Source organism: Mustelus asterias, chromosome 20 (assembly GCF_964213995.1).
Source record: "Mustelus asterias chromosome 20, sMusAst1.hap1.1, whole genome shotgun sequence".
Taxonomy (NCBI): domain Eukaryota; kingdom Metazoa; phylum Chordata; class Chondrichthyes; order Carcharhiniformes; family Triakidae; genus Mustelus; species Mustelus asterias.
The window spans coordinates 70,876,657-70,899,031 of record NC_135820.1 but is presented as its reverse complement, the minus strand read 5'-3'; the positions used below and the strand labels follow the sequence as shown (position 1 = coordinate 70,899,031).

The 22,375-nt window shown below is 47.7% G+C and overlaps 1 protein-coding gene across 1 annotated transcript in view; it reads right to left on the bottom strand.

The window, feature by feature from the left end:
• The window catches only part of plcg1 (phospholipase C, gamma 1), a 586,083-nt gene that overhangs the window by 37,842 nt on the left and 525,866 nt on the right, over positions 1-22,375 (bottom strand). The window contains exons 12-20 of the mRNA XM_078236798.1: positions 20,066-20,151; positions 18,391-18,511; positions 16,058-16,226; positions 12,677-12,796; positions 10,680-10,781; positions 8,402-8,589; positions 7,178-7,378; positions 1,491-1,610; positions 631-811 (exon numbers count right to left, since the gene is read on the bottom strand). Of these exons, the coding sequence (XP_078092924.1) occupies positions 631-811; positions 1,491-1,610; positions 7,178-7,378; positions 8,402-8,589; positions 10,680-10,781; positions 12,677-12,796; positions 16,058-16,226; positions 18,391-18,511; positions 20,066-20,151 (1,288 nt within the window). The remainder of the gene's footprint in view (positions 1-630; positions 812-1,490; positions 1,611-7,177; positions 7,379-8,401; positions 8,590-10,679; positions 10,782-12,676; positions 12,797-16,057; positions 16,227-18,390; positions 18,512-20,065; positions 20,152-22,375) is intronic.

The following is a 22,375-nucleotide window of genomic DNA, read 5'->3' as shown; positions in this document are numbered from 1 at the left end:
ATGGGTTGGCAATGCTGAATTGCCACTTAGTGTTAGGGGGACTAGTAGGGTAAATATGTGGGGTTATGGGGATAGGGCCTGGGTGGGATTTTGGTCCTTGCAGACTCGATGGGTCGAATGGCCTCCTTTTTGCACTGTAGGGATTCTATGATTCTATGATAAGCTAAAACCCCTTGGGGCCAAGTGATATGGAGAATGTCCACTGAAAAAGTATGTAACTCTACCGAACCTATCCCTAAATGAAGAGGAGCAGGAACTAGAACCTTGTTAAGATAGTCCAGTATCTAAAGATTTACAATCCAGATACGTAGCTTCAATTCTATTCACAAATTTCATCTGCTCCTCCCTGCCCTCAACGAACTGTTCCCTATTGATATCTGGGTCAAAGTCTCAATCTATTTCATTATCATCGACTTAACTCAAGGCATCATTTTGTCAACAATAGACACCCACGTGACCTTCACTTGAGCCACTGGTTTGAAAAGGGGGCCCTTTGGTTGTTCAAAGTGCAAGAAAGGTCCAAGGTCAGAGACTGGGGCTTCCTGTCAAACAGCTCACCACAGCTGGAAGATGTGAGTGATGAAGGGATCGCCCCTTCAGAATGGCGACAGCTGGACTGTACAAACTTACCGCCGTGCCGATCTTTTCCAAGGTTTCCTCATTTATTGGGTAGCGGAGTTTCATCTTCCTGTACAGCGGATTCTTTTCATAGTAGCTGACTAGGTCAACCAGGCTGTCAAACTCCGAGCTCCCCAAGATGACGGACTGCCCTTCCTGCTGGACTCGACAATGCTTAATCTTTCCTTCAGCTCTGTGAGGGAGAGACAGCAAAGATATTACTAGGCTCAGTGGTGACATCATAGCCTCCACCTTCGAGGCTGTAGGTTTACATTCCAGACTGGGGAACAACTTCAAGACTGCTGCGATGTTTAAACCTGAGGCATCACCTATCCTTCAAAAGATGCCGTGATGCCTTAAGAGCGCCCCTCCAGAGGTTGTGAGTTCAAGTCCCATTGATCACATTTCTTCACCCAACTCACTATTGCAGGGAGTGGTTGAAGCAAATTGGACAGATGCACTTTAGGGGAATCTGGTCAAGCATATGAGGGAGAAAGGAATGGATGGTTACAATGGTAGATTCAGATGAGAAAAGATGGGGAGGGGGGTGGTTCGAGTGGACCAACTGATTGGGCCGAATGGCCTGTTCCTGTGCTGTACCTCTCTTTGTAATCCTACATAAACTAGTTGGCAAACAGAAATCACTGAATTGAAAAACTGATGAGTTGACACTGGACAAAGAAAAGTACCATTTTGCCATTGAAACTCAGATGGATCATCAGTACTCTTCAGGGAAGGGAATCTGTCAGGCCCTACCCAGTCTGATCTACACGTCCACCCTTAATGCCCTCAGAGCAATGATGGACAGACAATATATTGGGGCCGCCAGTGTTGACCACATCCCAAGAATATATTTTTCAGAAAACACTCACCGGAAGGAGATTGCGTATGAACTGGGCTCATTCCTCTTGCGGACAAGGAAAGCTCCGTCTCGTGGCACCCTCATTAGCATATGCTCCGCCTGCGGACGTGATAGGCTGGCGTGGTACCACCTGAGCGACAAAAGAGTGAAACTGGTAAAACCTGGTAAAGCATTAACCGTTGAAAGATAGGTCCATTTCCCCAGCCTGTTAAGTATCGGGGCACACACTATTATGCAAACACGAAGGAAAAGAAAAATAGTGCAGATACTGGAATTTTTTTAAAAAGGGAACAGAAAATGCTGGAAGCTCTCAGCTGGGATGTAGGATGAATGAAAGATCATCGATTGGAAATGTTCACTCCGTGACTTTCTCCACTGACCTGTTGAGTGTTTCCAGCATTTCATTTCCAAAGATGAAGAGAAACTTGGGGCATCACCTTTCTAAGGAACAATGTAAAATTTTAATTTATATTTATAGAATCATAGAATCCCTATAGTGCAGGAGGAGGCCATTCGGCCCATCGAGTCTGCACCGACTACAATCCCACCCAGTTCCTATCCCCATAACCCCATGCATTTACCCTAGCTCGTCCCGCTGACACTAAGGGGCAATTTAGCACGGCCAATCCACCTAACCCGCTACATCTTTGGGACATCTTATGTTATTTGCGAACATGGGCTGGATCTCTACCACCTCGCCCGCCATGGAATCGGAGTGGCCAAGGGTCCGACAGCGGAAATCTCCGTTGACCTCGTGAGGGAATTTCCAGTCTCGCCGCGGTGAGGCTGTAAAATCCCGCCCACGGTTTCAGTTTCACTTCGATTTTTTTTAGTCAGCTTGGTGCCGGGAAGACTGGAGGACCTCCCAGCGTAAAGGTCAGGTTTTCTGGATTTGCTTGTACAACAATAATTTTTAATGAGGTTTTATAACTTTGCAGGTGAAGAGTTGGGTTAAAAGAGGGTTAGGAGTTTAGTGATTTTGGGGAAAAAAAACAAAATCGAGAAAAGTGTGCTGTTTCATGGTGACAGCTTTGCAGTGACAAAGGGAGAAAGACAGGAAAGAGGTTCAGAGTGTATGGGTGAGATTTGATGGCCTCACTCGACCCAAGACCATAAAATCCCACCCGAGGTCAACAGACCTTTCCACTGTCCGTCCCACGCCCGCTCCAATTCCCGTGGTGGGCGGGATGGTAAAATTCCAGCCCGTATGTCAGGGAGGGTAGATGGGAGTTCTAAGCTACAAACAAAAACAGAAAATGCTGGAAAATCGCAGCAGGTCTGACAACATCTGTGGAGAGAGAATAGAGCCAGCGTTTCGAGTCTGGATGACCCTTCGTCAAGAGTAGAAGAGAAGGAAAATCGGACAAGATTTACACTATGAGCATGAGGAGGTGAGGGGGGCTGTAATTGATAGGACTGGCATAGACAAGTTCTAAGGGAGTTCTAAGACCCTGGATAAGAAACAGTGCGAGGCTGCTGGGGGGCTGTGCTTAGGAAACTCATGTGTTTGCTCTGCTGTTGAAGTAATAGTGAGTATGGTTTTGGGTGTCTCAGGGGCAGATACCAGTTGGGTATCCAGTGAATGCTCAGAATTCCGACGGAAGAGAACCGTTTGAAACTGGACAGGCCCGAGCAAGAAGCGGTGGTAAATCTTCATTGGGTTTTCTGTCCGTGAGAAATCTAAAAGTAATGGTGTGTGTTTGAACCATTTCTTGCATCTCTACTGAGGTGTTTTGTCTAGCATAATATGTTTTTTTTTGTTTGATAAATGCTTTATTCCTTATGTTAAAAGTTGATCAGCTGACTCCTGTGAATTTGTTCAGTAACTTTCTTCCATTTGGTTTCTAAAACAAAAACAAAGTTAGGATCTACGAAGCGCAGGTTCCATGCTGGGTTTGGACTGCTCCAATATTACCACTAACTGGGATCGTAACACTCTGTTTATATATTTTATTACTCATCCTCAGCCGCCCACTGAGTGGTTAACCCAGAACGACCATTGGTCGCCATGATTGGGTCCTTTACATCTTTTGCTATAGTTTCTAGTTCCACCAACTCCAATGGACGGCATGGTAGCACAGTGGTTAGCATTGCTGCCTCACAGCGCCAGGGACCCAGGTTCGATTCCTGGCTTGGGTCATTGTTTGTGCGGAGTCTGCACGATCTCCCACAGTCCGAAAGACGTGCTGGTTAGGTGTATTGACCATGCTAAATTCTCCCTCAGTGTTCCCAAACAGGCGCTGGAGTGTGGCAACTAGGGGATTTTCACAGTAACTTCACTGCAGTGTTGATGTAAGCCTACTTGCGACACTAATACTTTACAGGTTAACCCTCAATTATTTTATATATATATATATACACACACACATACACAGATTCTGCCACCTCATCTCACTGGACCAGTCCTTACAAACACTGCAGTAAACTGCAGAGTAAAAGACGCCAGGCAGTCTTGTGAGACACCCGCATCACCTTCCTCTGAATATAACCTTCACTACGCAAGAAATGTGACTATTCTGGTAAATTATGGCTTTGGCAAGTATGTTGTCCCAGTGTCTGCGTGCGTTTCCTCCGGGTGCTCTGGTTTCCTCCCACAGTCTGAAAGACGTGCTGGTTCGGGTGCATTGACCATGTTAAATTCTCCCTCTCCGAACAGGCGCCGGAGTGTGGCAATTAGGGGATTTTCACAGTAACTTCACTGCGGTGTTAATGTAAACCTACTTGTGACACGAATGAATAAACTTTAAAAAAACTTAAAACTCTGCTTTCTATCTGTATTATTTTTTCTTCTCCTGTTTCCCCAGGGTGAATAGTGTGTCATTGATAGGCAGAAAACTCCTCTACTGCTCGATTGATCAATAAAAACTTGTTCCGAAGTCTAGTAATGAAAAATAAATTAATCCCAATACAATGATACAGGAGTGAAAGTGTATGTAAGGCTGTACACCAGCTCTTTGGAAAAGCTGTCCAATAACTTCCACTCCCGACTCGCCCCATTACAATGCAAACGTTCCTTTTTTAATATTTTTTCAAATTTCCTTTTGAAGCTATTGGTAACTTTGCTTTTGTTGTCCTTTCAGTTAGTGCGTTCCTGAGCATAACAACTTGCTGTGTGAAGTAAAACAGCTAATTACCCCCCTCCCACCTCCGTGTTCCTCTGCCAATTATCTTACATCCGTGCCCTCTAGTTATTGGCCCTCTTGCCAGTAGAAACAGATTCTGGAAATGTTGACATTGGCAGATGCCTGTTGCGTGCGAGCTGGCATCACCTGGTAACCGGATCGCCAGCCCAAGGTTTTGAAGTTTACTTATTCGTGTCACAAGTCGGCTTACCTTAACACTGCAATGAAGTTACTGTGAAAAATCCCCCGGTCGCCACACTCTGGCCCCTGTTCACATACACTGAGGAAGAGTTTAGCACGGCCAATGCAACTAACCAGCACCTCTTTCGGGCTGTGGGAGGAAACCGGAGCACCCGGAGGAAACCCACGCAGGCACGGGGAGAACGTGCAAACTCCACGGTGACACAAACCGGGTCCCTGGCGCTGTGAAGCAGCAGCACTAACCGCTGTGCCACCGGGCCGCCCCAGGTGAAGCAACACTCTCACTCTGGAACTCCTAATGCCCGCTCTGAGTGTGAGGAAGCATTTTATCTCAAACAGGTTTGCCTGATCTGAATCATCCTTCCACTAGCTGCCAGCAGGCGGTGCTGCTGTGAGGGAATGTGTTCTCTCGCCTGCTCCGCATTCCAATGCTATTGAGAAATTTAGTCCTGAGGGGAAGCGGTTGACCGAAGCAGCTGGCTGACTCTGCAAAGCGGCGCATGCAGATACAACCCGTGTTGTCCTGCTGGTCTGATTCGACAACAGCAGAGGGCAGTGAAAAACCCTGCATTAAACTTTACTGAGTTCATAGGTTATAGGGACAGCAGAGGTCAAAGGGATGCTGAGGGGATGTGATGGATAATTCCGCCCGGGAGCTGTGCTCACAATTGACCTGTGTTAGAAAGTTGGCATGGCAACTGTGGAAATCCTGTTAGTAGCCTACGCTCCCCACGGACAGGGTAGTCTCACGGAAAGCTTTGTTAAACTACCAACGTGAAGCAATAGGGGATCATCATACATGTTTGAACACTGTCACGTAATGATTCTTGAATGTTTTGCTTCCAAGCCTCCCCCCCACTCCCTGTCCGAGAGAAATCTGGGAATCACCTTGTAACACAATTGCAGATACCTGCTCCCTCCCAATCACAGATACCAGCTCCCTCCCAATCGCAGATACCTGCTCCTTCCCCAGCGCAGATACCTGCTCCTTCCCAATCACAGATACCAGCTCCCTCCCAATCGCAGATACCCGCTCTCTCCCAATCGCAGATACCCGCTCTCTCCCAATCACAGATACCCGCTCTCTCCCAATCGCGGATACCCGCTCTCTCCCAATCACAGATACCAGCTCCCTCCCAATCGCAGATACCCACTCCCTCCCAATCGCAGATACCTGCTCCTTCCCCAGCGCAGATACCCGCTCCCTCCACAGCGCAGATACTTGCTCCTTCCCCAGTGCAGATACCTGCTCCCTCCCAATCGCAGATACCCACTCCCTCCCAATCGCAGATACCCGCTCTCTCCCAATCGCAGATACCCGCTCTCTCCCAATTGCAGATACTTGCTCCCTCCCAATCGCAGATACCTGCTCCTTCCCAATCGCAGATACCTGCTCCTTCCCCAGCGCAGATACCTGCTCTCTCCCAATCGCAGATACCAGCTCCCTCCCAATCGCAGATACCCGCTCCTTCCCCGGCGCAGATACCTGCTCCTTCCCCGGCGCAGATACCTGCTCCTTCCCTGTGATAGATCCCAGCTCCCTCGAGGCAGTTGACACCAGGACGAAGCAATGTCTTTTCCAAATGCACGGCTTAGCTGAAACACCCAAAGCTGGACTAATTTGCAGAATTTGCCAGCTGCTCCCCCCTCATACCCCCTAATCCCAAACTCAGGCCTAACAATATTTCCATTCCTCCAACTGTACTTAATAGCTAAAGGCCAGGACTGAGGAAACTATACCTTTTAAAAATCCGACCAAGATAAATCTGTAGAAGTTGGCGAAACATAAAAGCCACTAATCCAGCCGAGTGTTAATGATGTCCACAGTAAATGAAAGCCGTGTGTGGACAGTCTTTCTGCAGCTCATTATCTATTGCACTCATGTGCAGGGCACTGATGGAGCAAACCAAATAATCAACCCCTTACCTGTGGACCCTCACCCCTGCCAACTGAGAACCTTTGCTGAAATGTTGATTGTGTGCAACCTCCCTCCGACAAGCACAGTAGCACAGTGGTTAGCACTGCTGTCTCTCACAGCGCCAGGGACCTGAGGTTCGATTCCCGGCTTGGGTCACTAGAGTTTGCACGTTCTCCCTGAATCTGCGTGGGTTTCCTCCGGACGCTCCGGTTTCCTCCCACAGTCTGAAAGCTATGCTGGTTAGGCGCATTGGCCGTGCTAAATTCTCCCCCAGTGTTACCCAAACAGGCGCCGGAGTGTGGCGACTAGGGGATTTTCACATTCACCTCACTGCAGCGTTAATGTAAGCCTACTTGTGACACTAATAAGTAAACTTTAAACTTAAAAGTGCCTGCAGGATTGGTGGAAGTTCCTTCAATTTCCTTTCTTCACTCGAGGGATCAAGGCCGTACTTACTCTTTGCTTTCGTGTGCGTTAGTCTGAGGTACTGGCTCCGTCAGTCGCATCTCGAATTCATTGCAGCGAAGCGGTAACTGCTGATAGTGCATAATCAAGGTGTACAGACTGTCAAACACAAGGTTGTCCGTCAGGTAGAACTTGGGATTGCCTGCTTCCTGACGGGAGTGGATACGGCAGTGTTGCACCTTCCCAGAACGCCTGAAGGGACCAGGAAAATACACAGACATTGATTTTATTTTTACTTTTCAAAGTATTAAAGGACAAGTCCGCAAGAAATGAACAAAATAGAAATCATTTGGCCGTATCCTATTCCAAACCACTGATAATTAATTGGTTCCACACCTCTCCTTACAAACCATCTCTGGCAAACAGTCCCCTTTAACCCACCTCAAATGCTACACTTCACCTCTAAACCTTCAATAGGGGGAAGCCATGACCTATGGGATTATCGCTAGACTATTAATCCAGAAACTCAGCTGATGTTCCGGGGACCCGGGTTCGAATCCCACCCCGGGAGATGATGGAAATTGAATTCCATGAAAAATATCTGGACTTAAGAATCTACTGATGACCATGAAACCACTGTCGATTGTCGGAAAAACCCATCTGGTCCACTAATGTCCTTTAGGGAAGGAAATCTGCCATCCTTACCTGGTCTGGCCTACATGTGATTCCAGAGCCACAGCAATGTGGTTGACTCTCAACTGCCCTCTGAAATGGCCTAGCAAACCACTCAGCATTATCAATCGCTCATGAAGGCAGCTCCCCACCATCTTCTCAAGGGCAACTAGGGATGGACAATAAATGCTGGCCAGCCAGCGACGCCCATGTCCCACAAATGAGTAAAACAAAATTATATGAACCATCTGACGTACGATACCTATTCCTATCGTGGGCACATATTTCATTTTATGAACCAGCTCTATTGTATCATTTTCTTCTTCATAAAGAATTTATCATACACAACATTTCTTCCTATATCTCAACCGCTAAACATCTCTGGTATACCACCAATATACCACATCCCATTAAACCAGTATATCATTCCTCTCCCACTTTCAAACCTCACTAACCTACCTCTGTCGTTCCATATTGCTCTCCTCAACATCCAACGCTTAACCCTCTCAGATATACTATGCTTTTCACGATAGGGCTCCTCATTAATTCACCTCTGCACTATCACACCCCATCCAAGCCATGTGCCTCTCTGTTAGGACTTACCAGAACGAGAGTGTGTAGTCACCCACAAATGTTTCACTCTCACGCACCAGAAATGAGCCATTGGGGGCTCCTGTTTCAATACAGTACTCGGTGAGTAACCTCTCTGCAATCTGGCGCCCATCACGGCCTAAACCAAGTTTCCCATGGAACCATTTCTCCGTCACATGAAGGTCGGTGCCAATGCAGGGCTGAAACATTAAACAGCATCAACACAATGGGGTTAACAGCTGCTCACCCTTTAATATTAATATTGTGTCGGTGGAACAAGTCAGGGAGGGAGGAGTGGGGGGGACAGAAACTGAGAGACGGTGCCACAGTGGTTAGCACCGCTGCCCCACAGCACCAAGGGTCCCAGGTTTAACTCCCGGCTTGGGTCACTGTCTGTGTGGCGTCTGCACATTCTCCTCGTGTCTGCGTGGGATCCCTCCGGGTGTTTCGGTTTCCTCCCACAGTCCAAGTGCGATTGGTCATGCAAAAGCGACAGGAGGATTAGCAAGGTAAATACGTGGGGTTACGGGGGTAAGGCCTGGGTAGGATTGTTGTCGGTGCAGGCTCGATGGGCCAAATGGCCTCCTTCCGTAGTGTAGGGATTCTACGGTTCTTAAAGTTTAAAGTTTATTTATTGGTGTTACAAGTAGGGTTACATTAACACTGCAATGAAGTTACTGTGAAAATCCCCTAGTCGCCACACTTCGGTGCCTGTTCGGGTACTCTGAGGGAGAATTTAGCACTGCCGATGCACTTAACCAGCACGTCTTTTGGACTGTGGGAGGAAACTGGAGCACGCGGGGGAAACCCACGCAGATACGGGGAGAACGTGCAGACTCCACACAAACAGTGACCCAAGCCAGGAATCGAACCCGTGTCCCTGGCACGGTGAGGCAGCATTGCTAATAACTGTGCCACCCCTTGATACGTGGCTATCTTGCCTATTCCCCCTGCTACATGTGCATGTTGCATGTGGCTATTGTCTAACAATGACGTATTCAAAGCTGCACAGGATTTGATATATTATACACAGGTCAGGCTCCCACAGCCCTGCCCGCGGTCATTTGCAAATGAGGGAAGGAGCCAAGAAGGCCAGGGTAGGAAGTTTGGGGGGGGGAAGGCTTACAAACCCCCACTCACAGGATTTGGAAAGAATATTGTAAGGAGTTTACTTAAAGGCGATGCAGGACATTGAAATCATTTTTCTGGCAAATGTTGACATTTTTATACCTTTATTGTATTTCAAACCTAGCCAGCCGCAATTAAATCCTCAGCTGATTCAAGGACCAGATGGTCGACGAAAGGATATTCAAAAAATAATTTGGGTGAGTGTCCTTTTTGTATTTGTCGCCAGCTGCCCATTTTTGCTCGTGGCTTTTCTGGACTTACGGAATTTTTCATCAACTCCTGGTGCTTGCTGATTGGTACATGCGCTACCTGCTCAACTGGAACCGACTGCTAATCGGTGAATATGGACCAATGGGTTGCAAGTGGGGCACACAGACTTGTATAGAGTTAGGTGTGACACTCTGGTCATTGGATATTATGGAACAGAGGGGAGGCCATTCAGCCCATCATTTCTGAGGAGGGCTGGCCCTGTATCCTTGAAATCAATTGCAGCTCAGGCTTGCTTTGTCTTTTCGCTTGGAAGTCTGGTTGTGATGGACAATCAGAGCATGCCTATACCTGGATCAGAAGCATACTGCAAGCCCAAGCTGTTAAACTGAATGGTAGCCAACGAAAATTGAAATCTTTGGCCTCTTGGGTCCATCAAAAGTCTGTTTTCCCACGTACCCTCTCCACCTTATTCTGGGCACTTCTTTGGCTACAGGAAGCATATTCAAACTCTCAAGCCCTATGCACCATTGAGGTACGCAGTATGGGCAGCACAAGTGGCACATGGGCAGACATGGTGGCACAGTGGTTAGTGCTGCTGCCTCACAGCGCCAGGGACCCGGGTTCGATTCCCAGCTTGGGTCACCGTCTGTGTGGAGTTTGCACATTCTCCCCGTGCCTGCGTGGGTTTCCTCCGGGTGCTCCGGTTTCCTCCCACAGTCCGAAGGACGTACTGGTTAGGTGCATTGGCCATGCCAAATTCTCCCTCACTGTACCCGAACGTGCGCCGGAGTGTGGCGACTAGGGGATTTTCACAGCAGCTTAATTACACTGTTAATGTAAGCCTACTTGTGACATTAATAAATAAACCTTAACTTTAACTTTAAACTTTAAGTTGCTGTCATGTGCATTCTAGATAAGCTCTGCATCCAATAGTAAGCTGTGTGGCACTCACTTCTCTCTGTTCCTCCTCATCTTCGTTGGTTCGATTTGCTGAAGTCTCCTCTGTATAATAGATCTTACTGCTCGTGAGGACAAAGTAATGCGGATTCCATTCCTAGACAAACCCCAGGAAGAAAAAAAAGATTACCAAACAATAATTACATCACAGGAGACCCATTACTGTCCTAGCAAACACTTATTTAAAGAACACACCTGGGCTATGATGTGTCCAAAGATGTGCGGGTTAGGTTGATTGGCCAGGTTAAAAAATTGCCCCTTAGAGTCCTGGGATGTGTAGGTTAGAGGGATTAGTGGGTAAAATATGTGGGGGTAGGGCCTGGGTGGGATTGTGGTCGGTGCAGACTCGATGGGCCGAATGGCCTCCTTCTGCACTGTAGGGTTTCTATTTCTATTTCTATTTCTATTTCTATTTCTATAAACACAGATCGATAGAAATTTTAATATATAGTCTCTATGTAAACAGCATTTTATGAGTCTAATCCTCAGCCAGAGCAGACAGGGATTGAGTGGGTATGCAACATGCCCTCTGATTTCCACTCCATCTGACGAAGGAGCAGCGCTCCGAAAGCTAATGGCATTTGCTACCAAATAAACCTGTTGGACTTTAACCTGGTGTTGTTAAAACTCTTACTGTGTTTACCCCAGTCCAACACCAGCAACTCCACATCCTCAAAATAAAGACAGAAAATGCTGGAAAAACTCAGCAGTCTGACAGCATCTGCAGAGAGGGAAACCAGCTTCCCATCCATTGACTCTGTCTACACTCCCCGCTGCCTCGGAAAAGCAGCCAGCATAATCAAGGGCCCCACGCACCCCGGACATTCTCTCTTCCACCTTCTTCCATTGGGAAAAAGATACAATAGTCTGAGATCACGTACCAACCGACTCAAGAACAGCTTCCCTGCTGCCATCAGACTTTTGAATAGACCTACCTCACATTAAGTTGATCTTTCTTGACACCCTAACTGTAACACTACATTCTGCACCCTCCCCTTTCCTTCTCTATGTACGGTATGTTTGTCTGTACAATGCGCAAGAAACAATACTTTTCACTATAAAATGCTGGAAAATCTCAGCAGGTCTGGCAGTATCTGTAAGGAGAGAAAAGAGCTGACGTTTCGAGTCCAGATGACCCTTTTTCAAAGCCGATATTCACTTAGATTGATGTTCAAGTTGTTAACTAATCCTCCCACACAGGAAAAATTAACAGACTAAAATGTTGATTAAAGCGCTTCCCATTTTCTATTTTTAACAGTAATCAAAGTGAAGTGCATCTCTGCAGCGTATATTTTGGCTGATTTAAATAGTCAAGTTAATTACCAGCTTTGATTGAAATGATTTGCAATGAAACAATTTTTCACCATTATTATAGCCATGATGTGGAGATGCCGGCGTTGGACTGGGATAAGCACAGTAAGAAGTCTCACAACACCAGGTTAAAGTCCAACGGGTGTATTTGGAATCACGAGGTTTCAGAGCGCTCCTTCACCTGATGAACACAGGAATTATGGAGCTGTGAACACAGGCACGGTGGCACAGTGGTTAGCAGCAGGTTTGATTCTGGCCGTGGGTCACTGTCTGTGCGGAGTTTGCACATTCTCCCAGTGTCTGCGTGGGTTTCCTCCGGGTGCTCCGGTTTCCTCCCACGCTCTAAAGATGTGTAGGTTAGATGGATTGGCCATGCTAAATTGCCTCTTAGTGTCCAAAGGTGTGTAGGTTAGGGGGACTAGCCATGGTAAATGCACAGGGTTACGGGAACGGGGTTGTGGGGGTGGGCCTGGGTGAAATGCTCTTTCAGAGACTTGGTGCAGACTCGATGGGCCGAATGACCTCCTTCTGCACTGTAGGTATTCTATGATTCTAAAGAGTGGCGGAGTAGGCTCGAGGGGCCAGATGGCCTACTTCTGCTGCTAGTTCATATGTTCTTAACCACTGTGCAACCGTGCCATCCCAAAAACGTGGAGTAAAAATCCCACATCCCAAACCTACGTGATTGATTGGATCCTCCAAGTATAAGATCCCGTTTTTTATTGAGTTGCTGATATCATTCTCAGAGTAGGTGGAAGTCGAGACCTCTTCATAGGCACTGCCCTCAGCCAGTTTCTTGTGCTGTGAGAAAGGACCAAAATGTGAGGAATGAATAATGCAACAATGTTTATAATGTTATAAAATGTACAGGGGAGAATGGGTCCAGAAATATAGACAGGCAGAGCACTTATCCGACCACACAGAGGACAGTGAGCAAGATGAGGGACATCACTGCCAGGAAATTCAACCCTTCACATTTCAGACTGGAGTGCTCCCAGCTCAGGCGCTGCACAACATATACAGAATAACATTTCTTCCATTCTGTTCCCAAAACGTTCCCCAGCCTAAGCTCAGAAGATGTGCAGGTTGGGTGGATTGGCCATGCTAAATCGCCCCCAAGTGTAGCCCAGTCCATCACGCAAACCAGCCTCCCATCCATTGGTTCTGTCTACACTTCCTGCTGCCTCGGGAAAGCAGCCAGCATAATCAAGGACCCCCACTCATCCTGGACATTCTCTCTTCCACCTTCTTCCGTTGGGTAAAAGATACAAAAGTCTGAGGTCACGTACCAACCGACTCAAGAACAGCTTCTTCCCTGCTGCTGTCAGACTTTTCACTGTTTACCGATACATGCGACAAATCAAAACAAATCAAATCAAAAGTGAGATGGATCAGCTATGGGAAATCTGTGGGGCTGTGGGGATAGGGCAGGGGAAGAGGGCCTGGGTAAGATGTTCTGTCAGAGAGTCGGTGCAGATGTGATGGGCCGAATGGCCTCTTCTGCACTGCAGGGATCCTATGATTCTATGAGTATCCCGTCCCAGGCCCTCAACGACCCCAAATTCCAGCCATCGAGTTCGCTAGAGTCCTCATGATAACACCCCAATTTAAAAACCTAAGATCTGTAGTTAAGACTCACCCACTTTGCTGTAGGTGTGGAGTCACATACAAGCCAAATCAGGGAAACACAGCAGATTCCTTCCTCTAAAGGACATTACTGAACCAGATGGTTCTTACAACATTCCGGTAGTTTCATGCTCATCATTGCTAAAACTACTTTCCTATTCCAGATTTATTTACTTGACTTTGCCGCGGTGGGATTTGAACTCATATGTGCAGATCGTTAGTCGAGTCCAGCAACATAATCAGTGTGCTACGATTCCCAAATTTCATCGTAGTCTACCAGACTCCAGGCCGCCACCTCCATGTGACCATGAACCTTCCCTATTCCTGGGTACCTAAACAGTTGACAAATTTCCCCACATTCCTATCTTCCTTGAATTCAATGTTTGTACAATTTTACATGCATTTTACATCTTCAATCCCTGACCTCTGAGCTACTCCTCCTCACTCAAGAACCAGTTTCTACTGCAATCTCCAACTAGATCCAATCCTAGGTTGTGTGGGGCAGAGATCAGTTTGAGTTGCATAACATGTTGCTGTGAAGTGCTAATGGCAACAGATTTGTCACTAATTTGAAGCGATGAACCAGTTATAGAGTCATAGAGGTTTACAGCATGGAAACAGGCCCTTCCGCCCAACTTGTCCGTGCCACCCTTTCTTTTTTAAAACCCCTAAGCTAATCCCAATTGCCCGCATTTGGCCCACACCCCTCTATACCCATCGTACCCATGTAACTATCTAAATGCTTTTAAAAGACAAAATTGTACCCGACTCTACTACTACCTCTGGCAGCTTGTTCCAGACACTCACCACCCTCTGTGTGAAAAAATTGTCTCTCTGGGCACTTTTGTATCTCTTCCCTCTGACCTTAAACCTATGCCCTCTAGCTTTAGACTCCCCTTCCTTTGGGAAAAGATATTGACTATCTAGCTGCTCTGTGCCCCTCATTATTTTATAGACCTCTATAAGATCACCCCTCAGCCTCCTACGCTTCAGAAAAAAATCCCAGTCTATCCAGCCTCTCCTTATAACTCAATCCATCAAATCCCAGTAGCATCCTAGTAAATCTTTTCTGCACTCTTTCTAGTTTAATAACATCCTTTCTATAATAGTGACCAGAATTGCACACAGTATTCCAAGTGTGGCCTTACCAATGTCTTGTACAACTTCAACAAGACGTTCCAACTGCTGTATTCAATGTTCTGGCCGATGAAACCAAGCATGCTGAATGCCTTCTTCACCACTCTGTCCACCTGTGACTCCACTTTCAAGGAGCTATGAACATGTACCCCTAGGTCTCTTTGTTCTGTAACTCTCCCCAACGCCCTACCATTAACTGAGTAAGTCCTGTCCTGGTTCAATCTACCAAAATGCATCACCTCGCATTTGTCTAAATTAAACTCCATCTGCCATTCGTCAGCCCACTGGCCCAATTGATCAAGATCCTGTTGAAAGGGACAGTGGGTTCTGGGGAGGCCAGGGGGTGGGGGGGGGGGGGGGGGCAGGTGCAGTATGGTGTGGGGAAGGGGTTCCTCCTGGAGCCCATTGCTACCAAAACACCAAACAAATTTAATTACACCTTTGCATGCTCGAACAATACTTCGAAGATAAAGGGAGGCAATGGCCTAGTGATATTATCGCTTGACTAGACTATTAATCAAGAAACTCAGCTAATACTCTGGGGACCCGGGTTCAAATCCCACCACGGCAGATGGTAGAATTTGAATTCAATAAAAAATATCTGGAATTAAGAATCTACTGATGACCATGAAACCATTGTCGATTGTTGGAAGAACCCATCTGGTTCACTGATGCCCTTTAGGGGAGGAAATCTGCTGTCTTTCCCTGGTCTGGCCTACATGTGACCCCAGAGCCACAGTAATGTGGTTGACCCTCAAATGCCCTCTGAAATGGCCCAGCAAGCCACTCAGGTCAAGGGCACTGAGGGATGGGCAGTAAATGCTGGCCTGGCCAGTGAAGCTCACATGCCATGAATGAATAAAAAAAGATATGCTCCATAGATGTAACATTGGGGGCGGCACGGTGGCACCGTGGTTAGCACCGCTGCCTCACAGCACCAGGGACCCGGGTTCGATTCCTGGCTTGGGTCACCGATGTGTGGAGGTTGCATGTTCTCCCCGTGTCTGCGTGGGTTTCCTCCGGGTGCTCCGGTTCATTCCAAAGTCTGGGTTAGGTGGATTGGCCATGTTAAATTGCCCCTTGGTGTCAGGGGGACTAGCTAGGGCAAATGCATGGAGTTATGCAGATAGGGTCATGGCCGGTGCAGACTTGATGGGCCGAATGGCCCTCTTCTGCACTGTAAGGTTCTATGATTTTATGATTCTATATCAGTCGGCTTGACAAATCTTCCGTCACCTCTCTCCACCTCATCTCTAAACCAATCAAAGCGAGGAGCCGACATTAATGACAATGGCTGACCTTGATCAGGAATTTTCTCCTTAGCTGATTGGGCGAGGGGAGGCCATCGGCAGTGATGTCGACAGGTTTGGTCAGTAGCATGTCGCCAAATACCTTCTTGAAAACATTCGCCATGTTTCGCTGTTGAACGATGCTACAATGGTCTTCGATCGATAGGATCACGGGATACCTGCCAAATGATCCAAAGCATGAAGATAAGATTTAAAAAGCTGGCACACATGAGCTCCTGGAGGTCAGAAAGATCGCGACATTACAGGAAGGGTGTGGAAAAGATTGAAAGGGTGCAGAGGAGATTTACAAGGGTGTTGCCTGGATTGAGTGGCATGCCTTATGAGGATAGGCTGAGGGAGCTCGGTCTTTTCTCCTTGGAGAGACGTAGGATGAGAGGAGACCTAATAGAGGTATATAAGATGTTGAGAGGCATAGATCGGGTGGACTCTCAGAGGCTTTTTCCCAGGGTGGAAATGTCTGCTACGAGAGGACACAGGTTTAAGGTGCTGGGGGGGGTAGGTACAGGGGAAATGTTAGGGGGAAGTTTTTCACACAGAGGGTGGTGGGCGAGTGGAATCGGCTACCGTCAGTGGTGGTGGAGGCAAACTCAATAGGGTCTTTTAAGAGACTCCTGGATGAGTACATGGGACTCAATAGGATGGAGGGTTATAGGTAGGCCTAGAAGGTAGGGATATGTTCGGCACAACTTGTGGGGCCGAAGGGCCTGTTTTGTGCTGTAGTTTTTCTATGTTCCTATGTTTCTATCTCCCCCAGCCCCCTCTTATTTGATTTAATTTATTTTGATTTGATTTACTATTGTCACATGTATTGGGATACAGTGACAAGTATTGTTTCTTACGTGCTATACAGACAAAGCATACTATTCATAGAGTACATAGGGGAGAAGGAAATGAGAGGGTGCAGAATGTAATGTTACGGTCATAGCTAGGGGTTGAGAAAGGTCAACTTAACATGAGGTAGGTCCATTCAAATGTCTGATGGCAGCAGGGAAGAGGCTGTTTCCCGAGCGAAGTCGGGACAGACCTCCCAGTAGGCCCGGTGGATATGGCTAGACCAGCGATGGGTAAAACGGTACCTGCCATGGCTGCCAAAGGTTAAGGGGAATTTTGCGCAAAATGAAAAAGTTGAAATGCTAAAAGACTGGAATACGAAGAAGGATTTAGAATCAGAGGACACCGATTTAAGTCGAGTGGCAAATAAAGCAATGAACATGAGAAGAAACCTTTTGATGCATTGAATGGCTAGGATCTGTGTTCTATGGTGGCACAGTGCTTAGCACTGCTGCCTCACAGCACTAGGGACCCGGGTTCGAATCCCGGCTTGAGTCACTGTCTGTGCGGAGTCTGCACATTCTCCTCGTGTCTGTGTAGGTTTCCTCCGGGTGCTCCGGTTTCCTCCCACAGTCCGAAAGACGTGCTGGTTAGGGTGCATCGGCCATGCTAAATTCTCCCTCAGTGTAACCCGAACAGGCGCCGGAGTGTGGCGACTAGGGGATTTTCACAGTAACTTCATTGCAGTGTTAATGTCAGCCTACTTGTGACACCAATAAATAAACTTTAAATACAGCTCACTTCAACAGCAAAGATAAAAGAATGAAAAGGTTGCCCCATGGTGGGTTACGTAACCAGAGGTGGAGCTTCATTAGATAGGTGTTGCTTCCTTACAGTCCAGGATGGAAGAGAAGGAAAATCTTCCAAACCCCTCTGATGATGTCCCCCCATAATCATGTGACACGCTACACTGAGATGCATTGGTTTACAACATATAACAATCTGGAATGCGCCGCCTGAAAGTGTGGTGGAAGCAGATTCAATCGTGGTGTTCTGAAGAGAAGTTGACAATTATTTGACATGGAAATATTTTCAGAGCTCGAGGGAAAAGGTAGGGGAGTGGGACTGCATAAGTTGCTCTTTCAGAGAGCCAGCACTGGCATATATGGCCGAATGGCCTTCTACTGAGCTCTAACCAATCTACGGCTGGAATTTTCCGGCCTTTCACACCAGCGGGATTGTCTAGACCCTGCTGCAGTGAGCGGAGATTTGGCAGAGCGCCAAATTCTCCATCCTGACTGGCAGCAGCAGCAGGATGTGAACAGCCGGAGAACTCTAGCCTACGATTCTATGAAAGTAAATCGCAATGAAGGGAGAAAAAAATAATGGAACCATTTAAATTCTGTCAGACTTTTGCCACTTTGAACGAATACACTCAACGCCAACTCCAAATGGTCAAAATGGCCGACGTAATAATGGCGAGTGCTTCTGTTCACGCTTAAAGTGGACAACATGACGAGGTTAATCGCGGTAACGAAAAGGTGATCTTACTCTGAAGTCACAAAGGCGTGTTCCTTGATTGTAGTCAGAACATCATTAAATTTGATTTTTGATGTCAGAGTGTGGCCATGGTAGATGACCGGCATTCCCTCAGGTCCATCCCAGCAGTCCACTGCAAGAGAGGTGACAATCGGTTCAATATTTGCATCAACTGATCCTGTTCCCCTCACTCACTCTGTTCATCACATCAATCACCCGTCTTCCCCATCCCTCGCCAGCGACATCATCAAGGTCACGCCCATAACAGGGGTGAGCCTGGTTTACAATTATTTAAATATAGTTTACTATTAGAACCACGTCCCCTTGCCAAATATTGACCCCTCCCACCGTATTTCCAAACCGCCTTTTAGAACAGGTTAACCTAGGCGTGATCTTGTCATGGGATTCCCCTAGAGGCGTAGAGGTGAGTGTATGGGGGTGGGAGAGTGGCTGATGATTGGCGGGGGGGGGGGGGGGGGGGAAGGGGGCTGATGGTCAGGAGTCGGGGGGGGGGGTGGGTTCAGAGTGATGCCCCTGAGACCTCCATGGTGGGCTGGAGGTGGGGGGGAGATTTATTGCTGCTCTGATCAGGGCAGCCTTTAAAGATGGCGCCGCGATTTCAGTATAGCTGGGTTTGGCCGGAATGTTGAGGCCCTGCCCCTCTGTATGATGGTGTGAAACACGCCCCCTTGATTTATTTTCCGTGGTGTAAGATCTGGAGGAAAAATAACGACCAGTTTCTCGGGAGAGGAACACGCCGGTTTTCTCACCGGAAACAACACTTTGCCATTTTTTGGTAAGATTTCGCCCAACATCTGTTTCTCTCTCCACAGCTGCTGTGTGACGTGCTGAGTATTTTCAGGAATTCTGTTTTCATAACTTTTAATTGTGACTTACTTACTAATGAAATTCTTTCTTTAATTCCTCCTTTTGGATCCAACACTCAAAAAACATTCAAACAGCCAATACTCATCACAGAAATATTACTTTGAGGGGAGGTCAGACCACTAGATTCAAGTCTTTGACTCAATAATCCACAGAGGACAAATGTGTTCGTTTTACACAGATCTGCACACCAGCTGAGGCACTTCCTTTTTATTCTCTGGGTAAATTTTGAACTTAGGTTGTGCCAATTACTCAAATACCCTGGAAACTGATTTCTGATGGGGCGGCACGGTGGCACAGTGGTTAGCACTGCTGCCTCACAGCACCAGGGGCACAGATTCGATTCCCGGTTTGGGTCACTGTCTGTGCAGAGTTTGCACATTGTCCACGTGTCTGCGTGGGTTTCCTCCCACAGTCCAAAGATGCACGGGTTAGGTGGACTGGCCATGTCCCTTAGTGTCAGGAGGACTAGCTCGGGTAAATACATGGGGTTGTGGGTATAGGGCCTGGGTGGAATTGTGGACGGTGCAGACTCGATGGGCTGAATGTCCTCATTCTGCACTGTAGGATTCTATGATTCTATAAATTACTCAAGATCCGTATTACCAGCCGTTAGATGATGTTCTCAATCCATCAGTCCAGGTTGGGCTCAGGTTCAGATGTTTAGGTTGAACAGAATATGTGCTGAACTTTTACAATCTCCTCATTTCTACCTGTTTTTGTAGTGATATCAATCCAATGGTTTATGTTGCTCGATTAAATAGTTCCTACATGCCACAAGAAGACAAGTTGATTTGCTTACATTCAATACACCGACATCCCATTCTTAGGCAGCGAGCATAGGCTTCCAGTGAGGACTCACTGGAGAACTGATCCCCTGTCAGGTAGCTGCAACAGAGATAGCGGGAGTCAGGGATGTCGCAAAGACAGACCAGCAGAAACATTCACAGTTGCCAGACGTCACAGAAACAACCTTTCCACATGCAGTGGGTTCAGCAACACAGAGAATCTCAATTGGTGCATTATTCATGCAACTATTTTAATAAATAGGGCGACATGGTGGCACAGTGGTTAGCATTGCTGCCTCACAGTGCCAGGAACCCGGGTTCAATTCCGGCCTTGGTGACTGCCTGTGTGGAATTTGCCCTTCTCCCTGTGTTTGCGTGGGTTTCCTCCGGGTGCTCCAGTTTCCATCCAAAGTCCAATGATGTGTAGGTTAGGTGGATTGGCCATGCTAAATTGCCCCTTAAGTGTCCAAAGGTATGCAATTTAGGTGGATTGACCATGCTAAATTGCCCCTTAAGTGTCCAAAGATGTGCAGGTAAGGGTGGATTGGCTATGCTAAATTGCCCCTTAAGTGTCCAAAGATGTGCAGGTTAGGTAGATTGGCCATGCTAAATTGCCCTTTAAATGTCCAAAGATGTGTAGGTTAGGTGGATTGGCCATGCTAAATTGCCCCTTAAGTGTCCAAAGATGTCCAGGTTAGGTAGATTGTCCATGCTAAATTGCCCCTCAAGTGTCCAAAGATGTCCAGGTTAGGTGGATTGGCTATGCTAAATTGCCCCTAAGTGTCCCAAGATGTCCAGGTTAGATGGATGAAAGTGCGGGGTTACGGGGATAGGGCCTGGGTGAGACATTCTGTCCGAGAGTTGGCGCAGACTCGATGGGCCAAATGGCCTGTTTCTGCACTGTAGGGATTCTGTGAAGCTGCTGTTACTGTGCTGTGCAAGGTGACACGAGTTCCATTACAGAAATGAAAGTTTGAGTTGCTTGATAGAACAAAGTCTTTCCTTCCTGGCTCCAGCAGCTTCTTTATATCACCTTTGCACCCACAGCTATGTTGTGTCACTTCCTGTTTACCATCCTATCTCTGTCAGTGATGGTGAGTTGACAGCAGGAGGTGCGGTGTTTGATAACAGGCACAGATTCAGACAACCTGCACTGCACCATCAGAGCCACGGAAAGGGCATCTTGCACAAGGGGACAAAGCAAAGTAGCCGGGGCAGAATAAAGCATCGGGGACTACCCACCCGGCCACCCACACTCCCCTATTAGGCCAGCGCTGCACACTCAGCATCAGCAAGGTTCTGCTTTCAAGGGTTTTCGGTACAGAACCCCTTCCGCAAAAAATATCCGCCCGCATTGGCAATCTGTTCCCCAATTTTACACCGAGGGAGTGGATCTCGATCAGTCCGGTGGCACAGACACTAGTGCCGGAATTTTACCATCTCGACCGCCCCGGAATCGGGGCCTGCGTGGCTCGCAGAACAGAATTCTCCGCTGGCCTCGGGCAGGATTTTACGAGCCTCGCCCCAGTGGGGTCATCAAATCCCGGCCGATGGGCGGGATTTTCCGTCCACACTCGCCCCTAAACCGGAAAATCCCGCCCGAGGTCAATGGACATTTGCATGGCCCGCCCTCCGCCCGCTACGATGCCCGTGGTGGACAGGACGGGAAAACTTCCCCCTGCCCCCCCATGCTTGTTCTCTGGGCTAGGAAGGGAATAGAAAATAACCAGGGATTCGATCATGAACCAACTATTTCTGCTGTACAATCTTCCTGCAAAGGGCCACCAGATGAAGGAGGATTGGACTTTGTATAAAATGCCAGATACCGGCAAGGCAGGCTGTGCCAGCGGAGCTGAACATAGAATCATACAGTGCAGAGGGAGGCCATTCAGCCCATCGAGTCTGCACCAACCACAATCCCACCCAGGCCCTATCACCACAATCCTACGCATTTCCCCTGCCAGTCCCCCTGACACTAAGGCGCAATTTAGCATGGCCAATCAACCTAACCCCGCACATCTTTGGAGTTTGGGAGGAAACCGGAGCACTCGGAGGAAACCCACGCGGACACGGGGAGAATGTGCAGACTCCACACAGACAGTGACCCAAGCCGGGAATAGAACCCGGGTTCCTGGCGCTGTGAGACAGCAGTGCTAACCACTGTGCCACCGTGCCAAACACTTTAGAAAAGAGAGAGAGGGAGGAGGGAATTAGAATAAAGTTTATACTTAAGACGCTTTCCCAGCCACTGACACAAGAGGCAGACAAAGAACATGCATGTTTCTGCAGTTAGCTTCTCCTGGAACAGGTCACTAGCCAGTTAC